This window comes from Stylophora pistillata, chromosome 9 (genome assembly GCF_964205215.1).
Source record: "Stylophora pistillata chromosome 9, jaStyPist1.2, whole genome shotgun sequence".
NCBI classification, from domain to species: Eukaryota; Metazoa; Cnidaria; class Anthozoa; order Scleractinia; family Pocilloporidae; genus Stylophora; species Stylophora pistillata.
The window spans coordinates 25,015,201-25,032,382 of NC_142527.1; the positions used below are offsets into that span (position 1 = coordinate 25,015,201).

The 17,182-nt window shown below is 37.7% G+C and overlaps 2 protein-coding genes across 2 annotated transcripts in view; one reads left to right on the forward strand and one right to left on the reverse strand.

Annotated features, from left to right (window-relative positions):
- Positions 1-6,464, forward strand: part of LOC111336428 (uncharacterized) — a 16,456-nt gene extending 9,992 nt beyond the window's left edge. The window contains exons 11-16 of the mRNA XM_088734524.1: positions 101-154; positions 1,198-1,493; positions 2,215-2,726; positions 2,969-3,054; positions 4,215-4,275; positions 4,660-6,464. Coding sequence (XP_088590650.1) covers positions 101-154; positions 1,198-1,493; positions 2,215-2,726; positions 2,969-3,054; positions 4,215-4,275; positions 4,660-4,973 — 1,323 coding nt within the window. The 3' untranslated portion in view covers positions 4,974-6,464. The remainder of the gene's footprint in view (positions 1-100; positions 155-1,197; positions 1,494-2,214; positions 2,727-2,968; positions 3,055-4,214; positions 4,276-4,659) is intronic.
- Positions 6,465-8,199: 1,735 nt separating this feature from the next.
- Positions 8,200-11,796, reverse strand: LOC148724015 (uncharacterized). The gene is made up of 5 exons (XM_088734525.1): positions 11,746-11,796; positions 9,774-9,936; positions 8,959-9,089; positions 8,699-8,877; positions 8,200-8,556 (listed from the first exon to the last, which is right to left on the reverse strand). Exons 1-5 carry the CDS (start codon positions 11,794-11,796, stop codon positions 8,205-8,207), a joined length of 876 nt encoding a protein of 291 aa, XP_088590651.1. The 3' UTR covers positions 8,200-8,204.
- Between the last annotated feature and the right edge of the window lie 5,386 nt (positions 11,797-17,182).

Sequence of the window (17,182 nt, forward strand, 5' to 3'; positions counted from 1 at the left end):
TGTAAACACTGAAATGTGCTTGAAAGTTAATGTAAAGGAAGTGTTTTATAACTATAATAGTAGTTGTAGTTTTAATTTTGAGTTTAATTTTGTTTTGAAGGTTTTTGGAACATTGCTTGCTGCTGGCTTACTTTTCCAAACAGCATCTGCAAAGGTATATTTTTACATGAGACTGTTGCTCTCAGTAATAAATACCAGATAATTTAAGCTAATTAAGAAACCTTAGTTTTTAATTTGATTAACTTCAAACTAGTTTCTAATATACATTGAACTGAAAAATATCCAAATTCTATTAGGAGATTAAGTTATTTACATAGTGATGATATTGAGTGGTGTTATATACATTACCTTCTGCAGGAGGAGTGTTTCAATCTGTGAAAGTGGTTACATTTCGGGAAAGAGGACATTTAATCTATAAATATAAAGCCAATCCAAGAGATTTTAAAACTTTAAAAAGATATAATTCCATATAAATTGAATATTTCACATTATTTTGAAAAATGACACAGATACCTTTTAATTAAAGCCTTTATGCCCTAACATTAATGATCCTATTTCCACCCTGCTATTCCAACATTTCCTATGGCACTGCAAAGGCGAAATTGTTTCACAATCATGAGCTTTTTGAATTGGTGATCATTTGCTAGTATTTTTATTAACTGGCTTTGTGTTTGTGTCCAGGGTGATACTGTCAAGAGAAATTAACCAGGAGATAGGCACTTAGGGTGTAAAGTGTTGAGCTCATTCTATAACCAGGACGTGAATTAGATGTCTGTAAAAAGTTAATTTCATTTGTGAGGAAATGCATTCTGATTAGTTAAGATACACTATTATTCATAAGAGCACAAGCTACCTTCATTTGATCATACGGGAAGATTAATTTAGAAGCACTTATATCACAGATGATGATCAAATAATAATATAATTGTATGATAATGATGTAGATGATGATAACATGTTATTATATAATTAAGATCAATGAAATACCAGGTGAGGTAAATTTGCGCTAAAATGTGACATCTTAATTTACCCATGAAAATAACACCATCACTATGATCATAATGTAATAACAAAATGAATGGAAAAATGGAGGAGGAGGAATGTATGCCCTCAAAGACCTCTTGAGTTATTCCCATGAATTTTTTCACTTCTTTGAACTATCTTATTGAAGCACAGATAATTTTTGCCTCTTTAAAGTTGCTACATCCTTGCAAGAAAAACCAACACTGGGTTGATGGCACACCAGAATGTATCAATTGTCAAACTTGCCCTCCCGGTCAAACTGTTTCACCAGAATGTGGAAATTCAAAACCATTACCATTTAATACAATGGGACGCTGTGTTCCGTGCCAATTGGGAAAGTCATTTTCCAATGAACATAGCACATCCGTCTGCACTCCATGTTCATCTTGTGCTAAGGACCAGGTGGTGATAAAACAGTGCTCTCGTCAGGCAGACATCAAATGTGGAAAAAAATGTTACAGCAAACACAGGTAGGTGTTGTACATCAAGTGGCTGTGGGAAGGGGGGTGCTCAATTTGGGGGTTGGGGGATACTGTAGTTTCTCAGTTATAAGGCGCTCGTTTTTTTCAAGAAAATTCTGTCTTCAGGTGGAAAATTAGTGCTTAAATTGGGATGTGTCTTAAAGCCAAGTATTTTTGCACAACAAAATCTTAAGATAACACTATTCCAATTGCAGAGTATTTTTCCATTGGGCAGGTTTGATACTGTTTTTGTAAAACTATCTAAACCTGGCAGAAATTAATTGACCCTAATTTTAGCTGGGTTTTAATGCTTCCTTAAATCATTGCAACAAGGGGAGCAGGGATGATGCAGGAATGGTGTAGTGGTTTTTTTTCGAGGTCGTCTGGTTTTGTCTGGCTCCTCCAGTTTTCCTCCCACCCAAAAAACCAACATGTCAAATTCCAATTTGGCCTGAAAAACAGTGCATGGACAAGAAGATCAGCCACCGTGTGGATTGTCCATTGCAATATCCCCATTTATTTGAAATGTTTGGCAAAAATTGTAGACAAATCCATGATTCTAGTTAATTTTTTTGTTATTGAAAAGATAATGAGAATGTCATTGATTTTTATAGTATTGAAACATTCGGATGCCATAAATCAGTGAAAAAATTAATGGGTTAGCATTAATTTTACATTGTTTGTTAGCCTAGAAAGATAAATAGTTTTTCCTTTCTTTCACTTCAAACAGGTATTATGATAAATCCAAAGGTGATTGCCTGAAATGTTCCAGATGCTGCAATGATGATCAAGATGTGGTGGAGCCTGAATGTGAAGAAAAGTTGGGTTCTCAATCAAGTATGACCTGCTCTTTCCACACCAGTATTAACAGATGTGATATTAAATCAACCCTAAATGTATATCAGTCGACCACTGAATCAAGTCAGAGTTCAGCTCCTACTACATCCAGTCACACTGTCATTACTAGTACCAGAGCTAGTGAGGGTCATATATTGGAAAGTACCCAGGGTAGCAGGGTTGACAGTCAGTTTGCTTCTAAAAGCAAGGATCACAGTGACTCGCGTATACCAATTATTGCAGTCATCTCTGTGGTGCTACTGGGTCTGGTAGTTTTGGTTCGAATCTACATGATATGGTTTCGCAAGTCACAACCAATGCATACAAGTCATACTGGTAAATCTCTGTCACATACCTTGGGTGTGATTCACTCTGAGAGACCGACTAAATGGATTGGAGATTTAGGTATGATTCTGTTATACTGAAATTGTTAACACTATAACTATTGTTGTGTATTTTTGTATTTTATGCTTTCCTTATGACAAAATAAATCTTGCACAGTTTAAGAAAAGTCTTGTCTGTGCAAGTATCCACTTAGTAGTCGTGTATATACCCTGGGGATTTTTTAATGCATGTAGTTAATGGAGGTTAAAGAACCTGATACATAACATATAAAGTCTTAATTTTTTTTGGCTCTCTTCCAACAGATGGGGGAACATACCAAAAGAAAAGAACTGAGGTTCATTACAATTCTGGATCAGCAGAAGTCAAATTATACAAACCACTGATAGAGGTACTAAATTTAAGAGATAGCGAGGCAGACTTACTTTTTGATTAACTTGAAATTATTTGATTATTAAGTTTCTGCTCCAGTAGGACGTTTAAAAGACTATGGAAATATCTCCCATTTGAAACAAAAACGTTCTTAAGTTGCCTGTAACATTTTGTAAAATAAAAATGTGGCTGTGTCAATCCATTATTATCCATATAATGGTTGTACTAGTCAGGTCTACAGTAAAGAATTAGGTAACTATATATAAATAAAAGAAACACAAGTGAAATAATGCTCTTGCTGTATAAGCTTTAAGGTGCAATAAATAAAAAAAAAATTATATAAAGTCAAAGAGGAGCCAAGCAAATTATATCATGATATAACTTGGATATATTAACAAAGTTGAAGTGGTAAATTGGCCACCGTAACGATTACAAAAGCTGACGTTTCGATCGTTTGCCCTTCGTCGGAGCGAATAGAGGAATTGTGGGTTGTGTGTGCTTTTAAAGGCAGAGAATGGAGCTACGTTATTGGTGGGAACATGGCAACGAGAAAAACAAGAATAAATTAGTGGAATGAAAAGCGTTCGTTGATCCCTGTGGGATTCAGACTGCCAGTTTGAAAGAAACCAGGCAGTCTAAATCCCACAGGGATCAATGAACGCTTTTCATTCCACTAATTTATTCGTTTTTCTCGTTGCAATGTTCCCACCAATAATGTAGCTCCATTCTCTGCCTTTAAAAGCACACACAACCCACAATTTCTCTATTCGCTCCGACGAAGGGCTAACGCTCGAAACGTCAGCTTTTATAATCGTTACAGTGACCAATTTACCACATCAACTTTGTTGATATAACCAAGTTATTTCGTTACTCCCACTGATGCAGCCCCAAACAGTTTCTTTCGAAACTATCAGCCTTTATTCAAATTATATCATGAGCCTGTCTGACCCATTTATCAATTTTATTTCGGAATTCCACTTTTTTCTCTGGTGTTGTCTGGATGCCTGTTATTCGAGACTCCTAATTAGGGAGCATGGCCATATTTTTTGCTTCAAAACAATATTTTTTTTACAGGTCTCAAGGGTATAGCTATATATACTCACTGTGACTGTCTCGTACATCATTTATCTACATGCGAGCTAGTAAGAATATATGCATGATTATGGTTTAACATTGTAGAATAATGGAGAGATGTGTACAAGCGGCCCTCGCCAAAATGCAGAACAGCTAGTGAAGTCAGGTAACTATTATGCCTGTCATGCCTACAATGGACCTGAATTCTTCTCTGATTACATTTGAAAACCGCCGAATAAATAGAATTATAAGCAGATAACCTCTGACACATGTGAAGGTTGGAATTTTGAGGATTTAATTATTTTGAATTCAGAGGAAAATTAGATATAAGACAATTTTGCAGAAATTAAGGGCTGAGAGAGTTTGTATGAGGGCTCCATCCCATTTGGAAGCCTCAAGTAATTACCCAACAAGAATTTGATGCTACAATGTAATAACAAAATTCCAGTGAGAGTTAATAAATTAATAAATTAATAAATTAATAAATAAATTAATTAATTAATTAATAAATTCTTATAAAATATTTTGTTCTGTTCAATCTGTGTTTCAGATTCCAAGCCCCTAGAAAGCTTATTGAACTCAAGTGAACTGGACAAAATCTGCGAACTTTTAGACATGCCCATTGGTGAAAAACTTTGCTATGAGGTAGTTGCTCGTTTTTATGGTGCTAGTTACAGCAAAATAAAAGTGGGGTTTCAGAAAGGAAAATCAGAAGCAGTAATTGCATGGTTGGTGTGTGAAAGGCCAGAACTGACTGTTGGGGAGTTTACTAGGGTGGTAAGGGATAAAGCAAATAGAAATGATGTTGCCCTTCTGTTAGAAGCATTTGATGCAAAGGCCACTGAAGAATCAACTGACATGTGAAATATATTATTTAGTTTCTATTTGACATCACCTCACGGATTAGAGTTGATCACCATACTTTCTTTAATTTTTATTGGCCTTGGGATTAATTTGAAAATGCCCTTGTGATAGACTGTAGTGATTGTACAAACATACACCACATTCTAAGCATATGTTTGATAAAAATGTTAGAGTGCTGGTTCTATTCCCCAGCACCCCTTCATATGAGCCTGCTCACCATTCTTCATTTAATGTGATGTGGTTGTTTTAAGTTTTCCTCCATTAACTGGGGTTTGGTTGTTGATAATGAGGTAATTATCATTCATAGTTTTGAATGAGCATTTCCACCTGGTGATGCAGATGAAACTATTCCATATTAGCTGAATCAGTTATCTTTGTTCAATGAAGTAATTTTTGTAAAGATTTCTAATCTTTTTTTCTGATCTTAAGAAGAAAATATTTTGTTTTTTCCATTTTTTATACTTAAAACATTTTATTTTTTTAAGTTTTTTCTCACTGATATTAACAAGTAAATCAATTTTGTTCTATTTTTTGTTAAAATTATGATCTGATCAGTTTCTGTTTTTTCTTTAATCGAAATGTTACTTTACGTATCGTGGACGTTAAACACCATTTGCAGTCACTGCTTTAATTAAAGATTGTATCTGTTATGCAGGCTTAAGTACATTCTGTACATTTATTAAATGTTTATTTTGTCAAGTTTATAAAAGTTCCCTATCCTATGGACTGTTTATGGAAAGGAACATTAGCCTATTTCTTACTTTTTTCTATCCAATCTTTGATTGGACTCTGTAAGGGTTTTTGAAGTTCTCAAAAAAAAAGGATGAGGAAACATCGTAGCCACATTCAATCTGTTTTAACTTTGAAGTTTTAAATCTTTCTGTAAGGTGACGAACGCCAAATATTTTTGGTATTGTTTCAGAATGTGTTAATATGTAGGTAATCCTTTTTCAATTTTTGTCAATTTTACTACCTGCAAGATAATTTCAACATTCCTTTTTAATTGTCAGACGTTACATGAGTTCAATTTTTGATTCTCATTCATCCATTAATTGTATGCATTTGAACATAATTTCATTAGATCTTTAATAGCGATTCTCAAACGCTGCTTACACTACCTGTAGAAATGAGTGGATGAAGACCCGAGCCAGTCTATTATATTTCCTTTTAATTTAATCACCTAGGCCGGATTGTTCAAAGCTGGTTTAAGATATTACCCAAGATTGGTGTAAATTTGATTTCAGGTGAAATTCACGGTAACTCTTTTTAGGTACAATTTGCTAACTGGGTACTTTAAAAAGATTAAGGAAAATTATCCAAAAGAGGCTTTTGATCGGAGAAACAAGGAAACCTGGATTTAAATTTTACCCTGTGTGAAGGCTAATCGGCTTTGAACAACTGGACCCTAATGTCAGCTAACTTGGCACATTTGCCACAATTAATGATGGTGTATGTATCATATACCGTGTAAATAAAATCTTCTTTTATGAATTCTTGCTGGCTACCTTTGCACTGGTGAAACTATAAGACAACACACTAGCTTTTTCATTGCATGGCTCTGTTTGTCTACTTTCAATCTCAATCGAGCACTTAGCATCATCTTTGTCTCCTTTATCATCACCCTTTCATCATTATCATTGTAGACAGAATCAAATGACAAATTGTTAAGTCAACTCTGTGGCTCATTCTCTGTAGCAATGAGTACGAAGGAGGACATGCAGTTATGCCGTAGGTTTTTAGATAGAGGCATGGACATCAGCCCAGGGATATAGGCACAAATGTAAGACTGCAAGCCAGCAGTGTGCAGCACCTACTTACCTTAGTTCATACTTTAATTCGTTCTGATAGTCTTGGAATGATATCCTGTCATTTGTAGGTCAAAGGTATTTCCTAGAGGAGCACAAAAAAACTAGAGTGCCTTGTTGAGGGTATCACTCCATTCAATCTTGCACCGTAATAAATCACATATGACGCCCTCCCTTAAAAGCATTTTTACTTACCCTTTGGTTTAGGAAAGTACGACACAAAGCCAAAACTTTTGATACTAGCTGTCACCTTATTGACCTCTCAGAGACAGCAAGATAAACAGTGGTAAGAATGAATCAAATATTATTTTAAACATTTAATGCAACGCACGCAATCTTCCTCTTTAATAGAACGGCAAATGTAAGATTATACAGGAACTTGAAGCATTAAGTAATGCATATATAGTTCTTTGCATAGTTCACAACTGCTATACATATCTATAGATGTACATACAAATTTGCTTACAAGCTGGTATTTATACAGATAGATGAACCTTTAAATTTGCTTACGAGCTGCAAATGACATTTCGCCACTTGTTATTAACATTTCTACTGCCAGATTTATAACCGATGTCTGTCATTTAAATGTTTGTCAATAAAATGTTTAGTGAAGGTGTAGTCTGATCGTCCGGGTGAGTGTCGTCCTGAGAAGGACTGTTGTCGGTGGTAGTGATTGACGTTTCGACAACCTTTGCGGAAGTCATCATCAGAGTCAAGTGAATGATTGTTGTCAGTAGAATGTTCTTATTCCAGTTCTTGTGAAATGATCGGTTGGTTTTGCCGTGATGTTATTGGCTGTAAGACTCAAGTGACGTAAGTCGGTCGTGATTGGTCTATTTCGATCTGTTGGTAAAGTTAGGTCGTTCTTTTTCGGTCGTTTGTGATGTTTATGTCGTGAATGAGTCGTTTGTATGGAGCCGGTAGTTGTTGACATCTGTTAAGGGGAGTCTGTTCTAAGTTAGTAAACCAGCTTTCCAGAGTCAGTCGTTGAAAATAGTCAGTGCTGTAGGTTAGGCATTGCGCAGAGTCTCAGTCAATGTTGTGGTTGGTAAGCCGATGGTGTTCAGCAATGTGATTGCTGACACCACCTTTCCTCGTCGCCCGTCTGTGTTCAGTCAGTCTTGTTGTGAGGTTTCTGCCAGTCTCACCGATGTAGGAGGCTTGGCAGTCGGAACAATTGATCTTATAAATCGTTCCCTGTCTGTTCCTCGGTTCGTCTTTGTCTTTAACGTTGGTTAGTAACTGACGTAGTGTGGTGAAACCTCACGACAAGACTGACTGAACACAGACGGGCGACGAGGAAAGGTGATGTTCAAAGCAGTTTACTTTCATAACCAAATGTTATAAAATTACTTATGGCTTTCTTAGAAAAATTGGTTCTTTAGAGCTGTTTTGCTATCTTTTTGTTGCTGTCAGAAGCTGTTCATTAAATGAGACTCACCCAAAAGGCGATGGAAAAGTGCAGGGAGCACTGTGTCTCTGCATCGATGGCCAAGGTGATTTTTCCTTGTTCTTGACAAGGGTCTCCAACATACTGGACTCGGAAATGGGACTTGGCTCCTGGTGCTACTCGGTTGTTGCTTTCACATTCAGTGTGGGCAACTCTGAAAACCTGAAGTACTAGAAATTGATCAATTTGTAATCCTTGAAAAGCACGGTTTAAAGAGAAGTCGAATCCCCTATTTGTTCGACTTATTGACAAGAAAGCGCAAGAAAACAAAGCACAAAAGTTAGTGTCTACTTTTATTTCTAAAGACATAGGGTGTGTCCAACAAGATCTGGACACCTATATAAACTGCTTGTTTGGATTAAAGGTTTTAAAATATAAAATTATGAAACATTTCACACTATCATCTGGTGTAAAGATTTTGCTTTTTGTATTTTAAATGTACTTGTACTTACAAATTCTCGGCCTCTTACATCCACAGGAGTGACAAAGTTTTCTCATTGTTGATCCTCGAAATTCGGATTTGCTCGCGAACAAATACAGTGTGAAAATGTTGGCCTCTTCCATTGTTCACGCAAGATGAAATTTGTCTTGTTGAGTAAGCCTGCCTGGTGCCCTCATCAATGTAACTCTTACGAAGTGTGTCGTACACCTGTACGGAAAAAAATTAACATGTCAAGAACTATTTAACTTTTAAAACTTGCAATTAAGAAGAAATATAAACTACACTCACCTGCCACTCTTTCTCAGGGATTATATAAAGTATAAACAACTTCTCTTTCCTCTCTTGGTGGGTTCTTCCAAAAAGGAAGAACACCACTGTTAATCCAGGCGACGGATGCTGCACAAAATGGTGACACACATCTGTGACGGAGATGAAATGAAAATAAATGTGTTGATAACGCAGATGCAAATTTGTCTAGTTGTTACGCAGTTTAGTCCGTAAAATTATATATACCTATTGTAAGAGTTTCTTGCAACTGGCAAAACTTATCTCTTATTAAATTTTATGTTTACGTCGCATAGTGTTGAAATGGAAGGTAAAGCAGGTTTTAAGTTGGAGACTACTTTGGTTAGAGCAGGATTCGGTAACTTGCCGACATGTGCTGAATTGTATGGGCTTTGAATGGGTTTTCATTCGATCACTAATTTCACGAGTTGACATAAATATAAAAATATAAATTTCAATTTACACTCACCACCTCTGAACACGAGAGCTCAAAGTTATCGAACTTACTTATTACAGGGATTTTCTCTAGCTAAGATTCAGATGGCACTATCGTTAAAGATGCTGCTTTTGTCGAAGTGCTGGAGATTTCGTCTTCTAAGGACACTCTTGGAAGTGAAGACAAATGTTCACTGTATGACTGAGGGACAACGCTTAATAAGGTTTTTACCGTTCCAGTTGGATTTACGTCGGATGTGTTAAGTATGTGGTAGAGCGATAACTCGAAACCGCGCTCAGCAAGGAAAAGCCTACAGGACACTTCAGTTGCTGCGTTGAGCGTTAAAGTAGGTTCCCTTCAAAACTACAGCAACAAAATTCACTTTTTGCTCTTGATCGTTCCAGAAGGTCATTCCTAAGTGCTGTCCTGACTAAGTTTTCTTCCAAGTCGGAGTCGCTGTCAGATTTACTCTGCACATCATTCCCTACGGCAAGGAGTTCCTCGTTATTTTCGCTCTCTAGAGACCTATCTCTGTTTCCGTCGTTCTACAAATAAAATGAACATTGTTGTTGTAGTCTTCGGTAAAACAGTGTTCTATATTTAAATGGAGAGCTATCGAAAACAAAAAGATTTAAAGTGATTGATGTGATTAATATAACTGTTTCGAAAGTGAAGCAGAGAAAAGCGGCCAAAGTATACCAATAAATTGTAAGGGGAGAGGGAACATAGCTACCAGTGCTTAGAATTTACCATGTTGTCTTTGTTTTTATCTTCTGCTGCTATTGCTTCTGTATCTTCCAAGACCTCAATTTAATCTGGTAACCAGAAATAGAATGATCCTTCGAAAGACGAAAGCTAACCTCTGTTCTCGTGACCTACTCTTCGTCCCTTTGATTGGTTGTCGTCTACCGGGGAATCCGGGGAATCCCCCTTGTCGGATAGATCTCTAAAATAAGTTTTCTCAGTAACGTTTTATTCATGAAAACAGGTTTCACTTTGGAAAAGTAAGATACAAAGGGTACTACTCTATTTCTTCAACTTTCAGAATTAGATTGAACCAAATACCGAAGGACACCAGTAAGATTTGTTGCGTACTTTTCCGCAACGATATCATACATTCTGATCTTATACAAGATATAGACGAGTATACCCTAATCACGTTACTGTTGCGGCCAGTATTGTAGCAAATTTAGACTTTGGCTTTGCAAAGAGTTTCTTTGTGATCGGTGTTGTGTGCCTACTGGTAAGTCGCCTTATATCGGTTGAAATTTGAAAATTTGATGCTTGATGGTAAATTCGATATAAATCCGATGCCGTTTCAATGGTTTTCATGATACTCGAAGTATCTAAAAAGTACTTCCTGTTATGGATTTTGAACGACTCAAGATGAGCCTAACAAAATGCAACTTCCAACCCTTTTCTGCTATCAAATTTCCGCGCATTAGAGATTCGTCGCTCTCGTTACGTCCAAGTAATATGCGGATGTTTCATATTTCACCGGCATAATCAAGGTTTAGTCAGCTGCACAACCTTTGTTTTTCAGTAAGAGTCACATCACATAGTTTCATGTTTTAACCTGAAACTTATTACAACATGCATCCATTTTTCTTTTTAACACGTGCACCTCTGTCCATCTTCGACTTAATCACGTTTCAAACTTCCACCCACGTTATATGTTATTTCTCGAGTGAAGCCATGAGTAAATTTGTAACTTGAAACCTCCGAGATTTATCTTAAATGTTACTATAGAAAATATTTAATTTCATATCTATTTTTTATCTACTTTCAGTTCAGTGTTTGGTGTGTACCTTTTTTAATATGAGGGAGAGTGCATTTACGTCAGGGTGATCGTAATTTTCAATTTTTACAGTTCACTCGTGCATTAGTTTCAAAACAGAATAACGCAACACTCGCGGCTAGTTTTATTATTAAATTTATACTAAGCGAAATGTGTACCAATGGACTGTGCAGAGTGTTCTTTACGTTTTGCATTTTCTGGTGAAAATATAGAGTAATAATTTAAGTAGGTGGAAGTGTCATCGATTAGTAGGAGGGCTAGATCGAGTCTTGAAAATAGCTAATGGGTTTGCCCCTCACCAGTTTGGTTCATAACCATCTCCTGCTGCGTTTTTTAAATCATTTTTTTTTCTAATTTTCATGGTTTCATACACCAGCCCTTGTCATGCTGAGAGTCAATATAAATCCTTTCTATTGAGATCAAATTTATATTTTCAGAGTGAAAAAACCTGAGCAGCATTTATGTCTTCCTTAGCACATAGACTATTTTGATTTTGACCTCTTTTATTATTTTATGACTTTTCAATCTCTTCTATAGGCTAGGTCCGGTGTCTTACTTTGTCAAGAAGACCATATGGAGATAGCCTGTCCCTGGTTGCTAACAGCATTACAACTCAAGCATTTAGCCTAGGACTGAGCCTTCTGATTCTTTATTTGTCTACAGTATTTTTTCATCTGACAGCAGTTTGGCTGACAGAAACCAGTCAGTGAACCGTTGTGGACCTAAACCCAAACAAATAACACTAAATGCACGGTCTGGTGAGTGACAAAAAGACAGCAAGATATTTTTTCAACGTACCCCTTTATTCTGACTTGATAATTAAGTTTAATTTTTTAATATCATTTTTGGATTTTGAAATTAAATATTTTTTATAGTAACATTAAGATAAATCTCGGAGGTTTCAAGTTACAAAGTTACTCATAACTTCACTGGAGAAATAATAAAAATGTGGGTGGAAGTTTGAAACGTGATTAAGTCGAAGATGGACAGAGGTGCACGTGTTAAAAAGAAAAATGGATGCATGTTGTAATAAGTTTCAGGTTAAAACATGAAACTATGTGATGTGACTCTTACTGAAAAACAAAGGTTGTGCAGCTGACTAAACCTTGATTATGCCGGTGAAAGATGAAACATCCGCATATTACTTGGACGTAACGAGAGCGACGAATGTCTAATGCACGGAAATTTGATAGCGGGAAAGGGTTGGCAGTTGAATTTTGTTAGGCTCATCTAGAGTTGTTCAAAATCCAAAAAATCCAAAAAGTTTAATTTTTTAATATTATTTTTTTATTCTATTAGCCTGAAATACCTAGCTAGTGACGTGTTTTCTGAATATCCAGTGCAACGAAGTGCTTCTCGTATAGTATTTCAGAAGACTGGGGTGGAAGTGGCGGAAGTGAAGGTGCTAATGGGTTGACATTCATCGATAAATGGATGCCGAGAAATTTGATGTTGCAAGGTTGCACTGAAGCGGTGCTGCCTGACCATCTGCAGGAGGATGAATCGCCTGTAAGCCCAGTATATGAATTTGTTTCAAGTACTGTGAAATTGAACAGACTACTGGAAGTTTGGATACCTCATGGTGCTGATGATGATATATTTTAACTCAGCTCGATTTTAGAAGGTATATAGGTTAAATTTACATAGCAACTAAACACAGTTCAGCAAAGTAAAAAAAGGAGAAAAAGATCTAGCAATAAAGTAGGTAGCGAGTAAGCAAAGCTAAGAATGAATTTTTTTATATAATAAAAAAAGAAAAAAAGTATTACTTTATGCACTAAAGTAGATAATTAAAAAGAGTAACAATTAAGTATAGAGTTCTTTAGGGCTTTACGAAATATTCTAAGAGAATTTGAATTAGTTATACTTATAGGTAATGAATTCCAAAGGCGAGGGCCAGTGAAATTTAGGGACCGTAGGCCATATTGAGTAGTATTAGGTGAGGCTCCATAAAGATTTCTGTTACATGATTGTCTCGTTGAATAGGAATGAACAGAGGATGTAAATTTGAAACATTCACTTAAACAAGGGGGTAACAGTCTATGTGACCACTGATAAACAAAGGAAAGAATCTGTAATTCAATAACTTCGTTGAGCTTAAGAAGATTGAGGGATTTAAACAGAGGCTCAGAATGGGATATTGGTCCAGAGGAAGATATTATTCTGATTGCTTTTTTTTGAATAATAAATAATTTTGTTAGAAATGAGGGAAAGGTTAAACCCCAGACATGGACGCCATAAGTGAGGAATGGATAGATAAGGGAGTAATAAAGCATGATAAGAATATCTTTGTTGACAAAGTGTCTCACTTTAGACAAGATACCTACAGTTTTGGATAGTTTCAAGCAAAGCTCATTAATATGAATTTTCCATGTAAAGGTAGAATCAAATGTTATGCCTAGGTACTTAGTGGAGTCAACTTGTTTAACAGGTACATTATCAATTTTAATTCTTAATGACTGATTAGGTTTAAGTTTACTGGAATGAAAAAGATTGAAGTTAGTTTTAGAAATACTAAGTGCTAATCGATTACATTTCATTCATTCAGCAACAGATTTTAATTCAAGATTTAGGGTTGTTTCAAGGTGACTAAGATTTTTGCTAGAAAAATAAATGTTTTTAGTATCATCAGCAAATAGATGAAATGTTAGTAAGTTAGAAGTATTGGGCAAATCGTTTAATATAATAAGAATAAAAGGGGTCCTAAAATAGATCCTTGTGGGACACCACAGGTCACATGCAATGAAGGTGAGTTATGACCATTAACATTTAGTAATTGTTCTCTTTGGAATAAGTAAGATTTAAACCAATCAAGCACAACACCTCTTATTCCATAGTGGTTAAGTTTAGTTAATAGGATTGTATGATTAACAATGTCAAATGCTTTTTCAGGTCTATAAATAGACCACAACCAAATTCACTATCATCAATGGACTGCCGAATAGATTCAGTGATAGAAATAAGAGCATGGGTGGTCGAACATTTTTCTCTGAAACCAAACTGAAGTGGATAAAGTATCTTTAATTCTTCCAAATAACTGTAGAGGCGATGGTACATAGCTTTTTCAAATAATTTACTAAACTGAGTCAGAAAGAACAGAAATTGGTCTATAGCTGTCTATGTCAAATCTTGAGCCCTTCTTAAACACAGGAATAATCCTCGCTAATTTGAATTTCTCAGGAAAATTACCACTAACAAAGGAATCATTGACTAAAAATGCAAGAGGCTCGGATATATAGTCCCTCTGTAGTTTCAAAATAGTAACAAGTATACTGTATGGGCCAGAAGACTTACTGGCATCCATCTTACCCATAAAAGTCCAAATTTCATTCGAAGTGACAGGGAATAAAAGAGTGATCCTGAGTTATTAAGTTACCCCTTTAGTATCTTGTAGGGAACTTAAAGAGCACACGGAATCCGCATTGCAACACACCTTTATTCACTCGCACACTCCTTCTATATACATTACACAACCTCCTTCACGTGCTTCATGGTAATTAGATTACGTCATCACCGATACTATTACACAAACACTAAATCCCTCCCTTGATTGAATTTAAACTCAGCTATAATCCCTGGTGCTATTTTCGGTAAATAAGCGAAACCAACAGAACTCGTTAGCATACTAAAATTTGCAATTGTTCAGTCAAAGTTCATTGACAACTGTTCAGTGTAACTGATAGTCCCTCAGATGTGCCGGTGCACGTCTGACACGAGCAGATCTTCGCGTATCTTGTTCCGCTGCCCGTGGAGGATTCATTGCCTGTGGAAGATCAAAATCCATCACATAATCATCTTCCTCCCGTACAGCAGTGTTCTGGTGTAACTTGTGGACATGCGATACATTGCGCATGAACACACGTCCATTTCTTCGCTGCAGAATAAGGCTCGGTCCCTTACGTTCTAGCACTGTGTAGGGTTGAGGGTCATACAGCGTTGATAGCTTGTTCTGCCGCGCCTGCTGTAGCAACACTTTGTCTCCTGATTTGATGTCTGATGGACTCGCTCTGTTTCTCTTGTCTGCATAAACCTTTGTGCGCTGCTTGGCTTGTTGGTCCTTACCCTTTGCAGACTGTATTGCAGCAGATACAGCATTCGACATCCGTGTCTCAACTTGTGGGACTTTGGTTCTGATCTCACGTCCTAAATGTAGAAACGCCGGCGACGCTCCGGTAGTCGCATGAGGTGTCGCACGGTAGTTCAGTAGGAAGGCAAACATGTCAGTGCGCCAATCCTTTCCTTCAGCATGCGCAGTGCGAATTGCCTTCTCAATTGTCTTGTTAAATCGTTCAACCCCTGCATTCGCCTGAGGCCAGTAGGGTGTGACCTTCCGATGCTGGATGCCATGCGTTGCCAGGTACACCTCAAATTCCTCTGACACAAGATTTGCACCGTTATCTGTGACTACTTTCTCTGGAAGCCCATGTACAGCAAATATCTTTCGAAGATGTCCGATTATGGCCGCAGAGGTAGTTGAGCGTACAATGACTACTTCAGGCCAGCGCGTACATGCATCTTCACAAACCACGAGACTTTCTCCTGTAGGGAACGGTCCACAGAGATCGATGTGTACCTCTTGCCATGGTTTGTCAGGCATCACTGTAGGTCGGAGTGGCTCTGCAGTAGACTTGCCCGCAACAGATTGACAGGGTAGACATGCCTTGACCATTGTCTCCACTTGATGTGTGATACCTGGCCACCAAACCTTCTCCCTGACCATCTGTTTGGTCCGCACAATGCCTTGGTGACCCTCGTGTGCATTTGCTAAGGTTGTTTGCCAGAGGGTACTAGGCATGACAATACGATGTCCTCGCAAGATGATTCCATTGGTCACACACAGTTCATCTCTGACCCGCCTGTAGGGCCTGAGCTCTGGTGTGTCTGGCCACTCACAGTCACTCAGACAACATCGTACTTGCTGTAGTATTGGGTCTGCCTCAGTAGCATTTGCAATCTGCTCAAGTGTGAGTGCTTTTGGAACCGCGTTGACTGTGACGTAGTTAATATATTCTTCCGCAATGTTCCTTTCCCGGAACGGTTGGTTTTCTAACGGCAATCTTGAGAGGACGTCAGCTGGGTTTGTCTTTCCGGCCATGTGTACAACATCAAATGTGTATGGCTGCAGTCGAAGTGCCCATCTTTCAATCCGAGGCGGTGGCTTGGATTTAGGGTTGTAAATAACTTCGAGCGGCTTGTGATCCGTGTACAGGGTGAACAGTTTACCATACAAGTAAATATGAAATCGCTCGCAAGCCCACACAACCGCCAGTGCCTCCTTTTCGGTCTGAGAATACCTCCTCTCAACATCTGTTAACGTGCGACTCGCATATGCCACAGGATGAACACAATCACCACGTCGCTGCAGCAAAATGGCACCAAGTCCAACAGGACTTGCGTCAACTTTCAGCTCCGTTTCAGCGGCTTGGTCGTAATGTGCAACAACACAGTCACTGGTTAGAATGACTTGAAGGCGGCGAAATGCCTCTTGTTGCGCGTTACCCCAGACCCACTCTGTATCACTCCTTGTGAGCATCCGTAATGGCTCAGCGAGGGTTGCAAAGTTTGGGATAAAACGCGCACAGTAGTTCACTAACCCGAGAAAACTCCGCACTTCCGCTGCATTCTGTGGTGTTCGCGCGTTCCTCACCGCTTCAACCTTCTTGTCGTCCGGTGCAATGCCATCGGCAGAAATCTTAAATCCAAAAAATACTAATTCTGGAACACTAAAGATACACTTCTCTCGGTTAAGCGTAAGTCCCTTGTTCTCAAGGCGTGCAAGTGTAAGTTCCAAATTCCTGTCATGACTGTCTTGGTCAGAGCCAAACACAATAATATCATCAGAAATGTTCCTTACTCCGGGAATTCCTTGAAGAGTTTGCTGAATGACATATTGGTACATTTCTGGTGCTGATGACAAGCCAAATATTAAGCGTTTGTAACGCTTAAGTCCCTTGTGTGTTGAGAAAGTTGTAAGCACTCTAGACTCTGGGTGT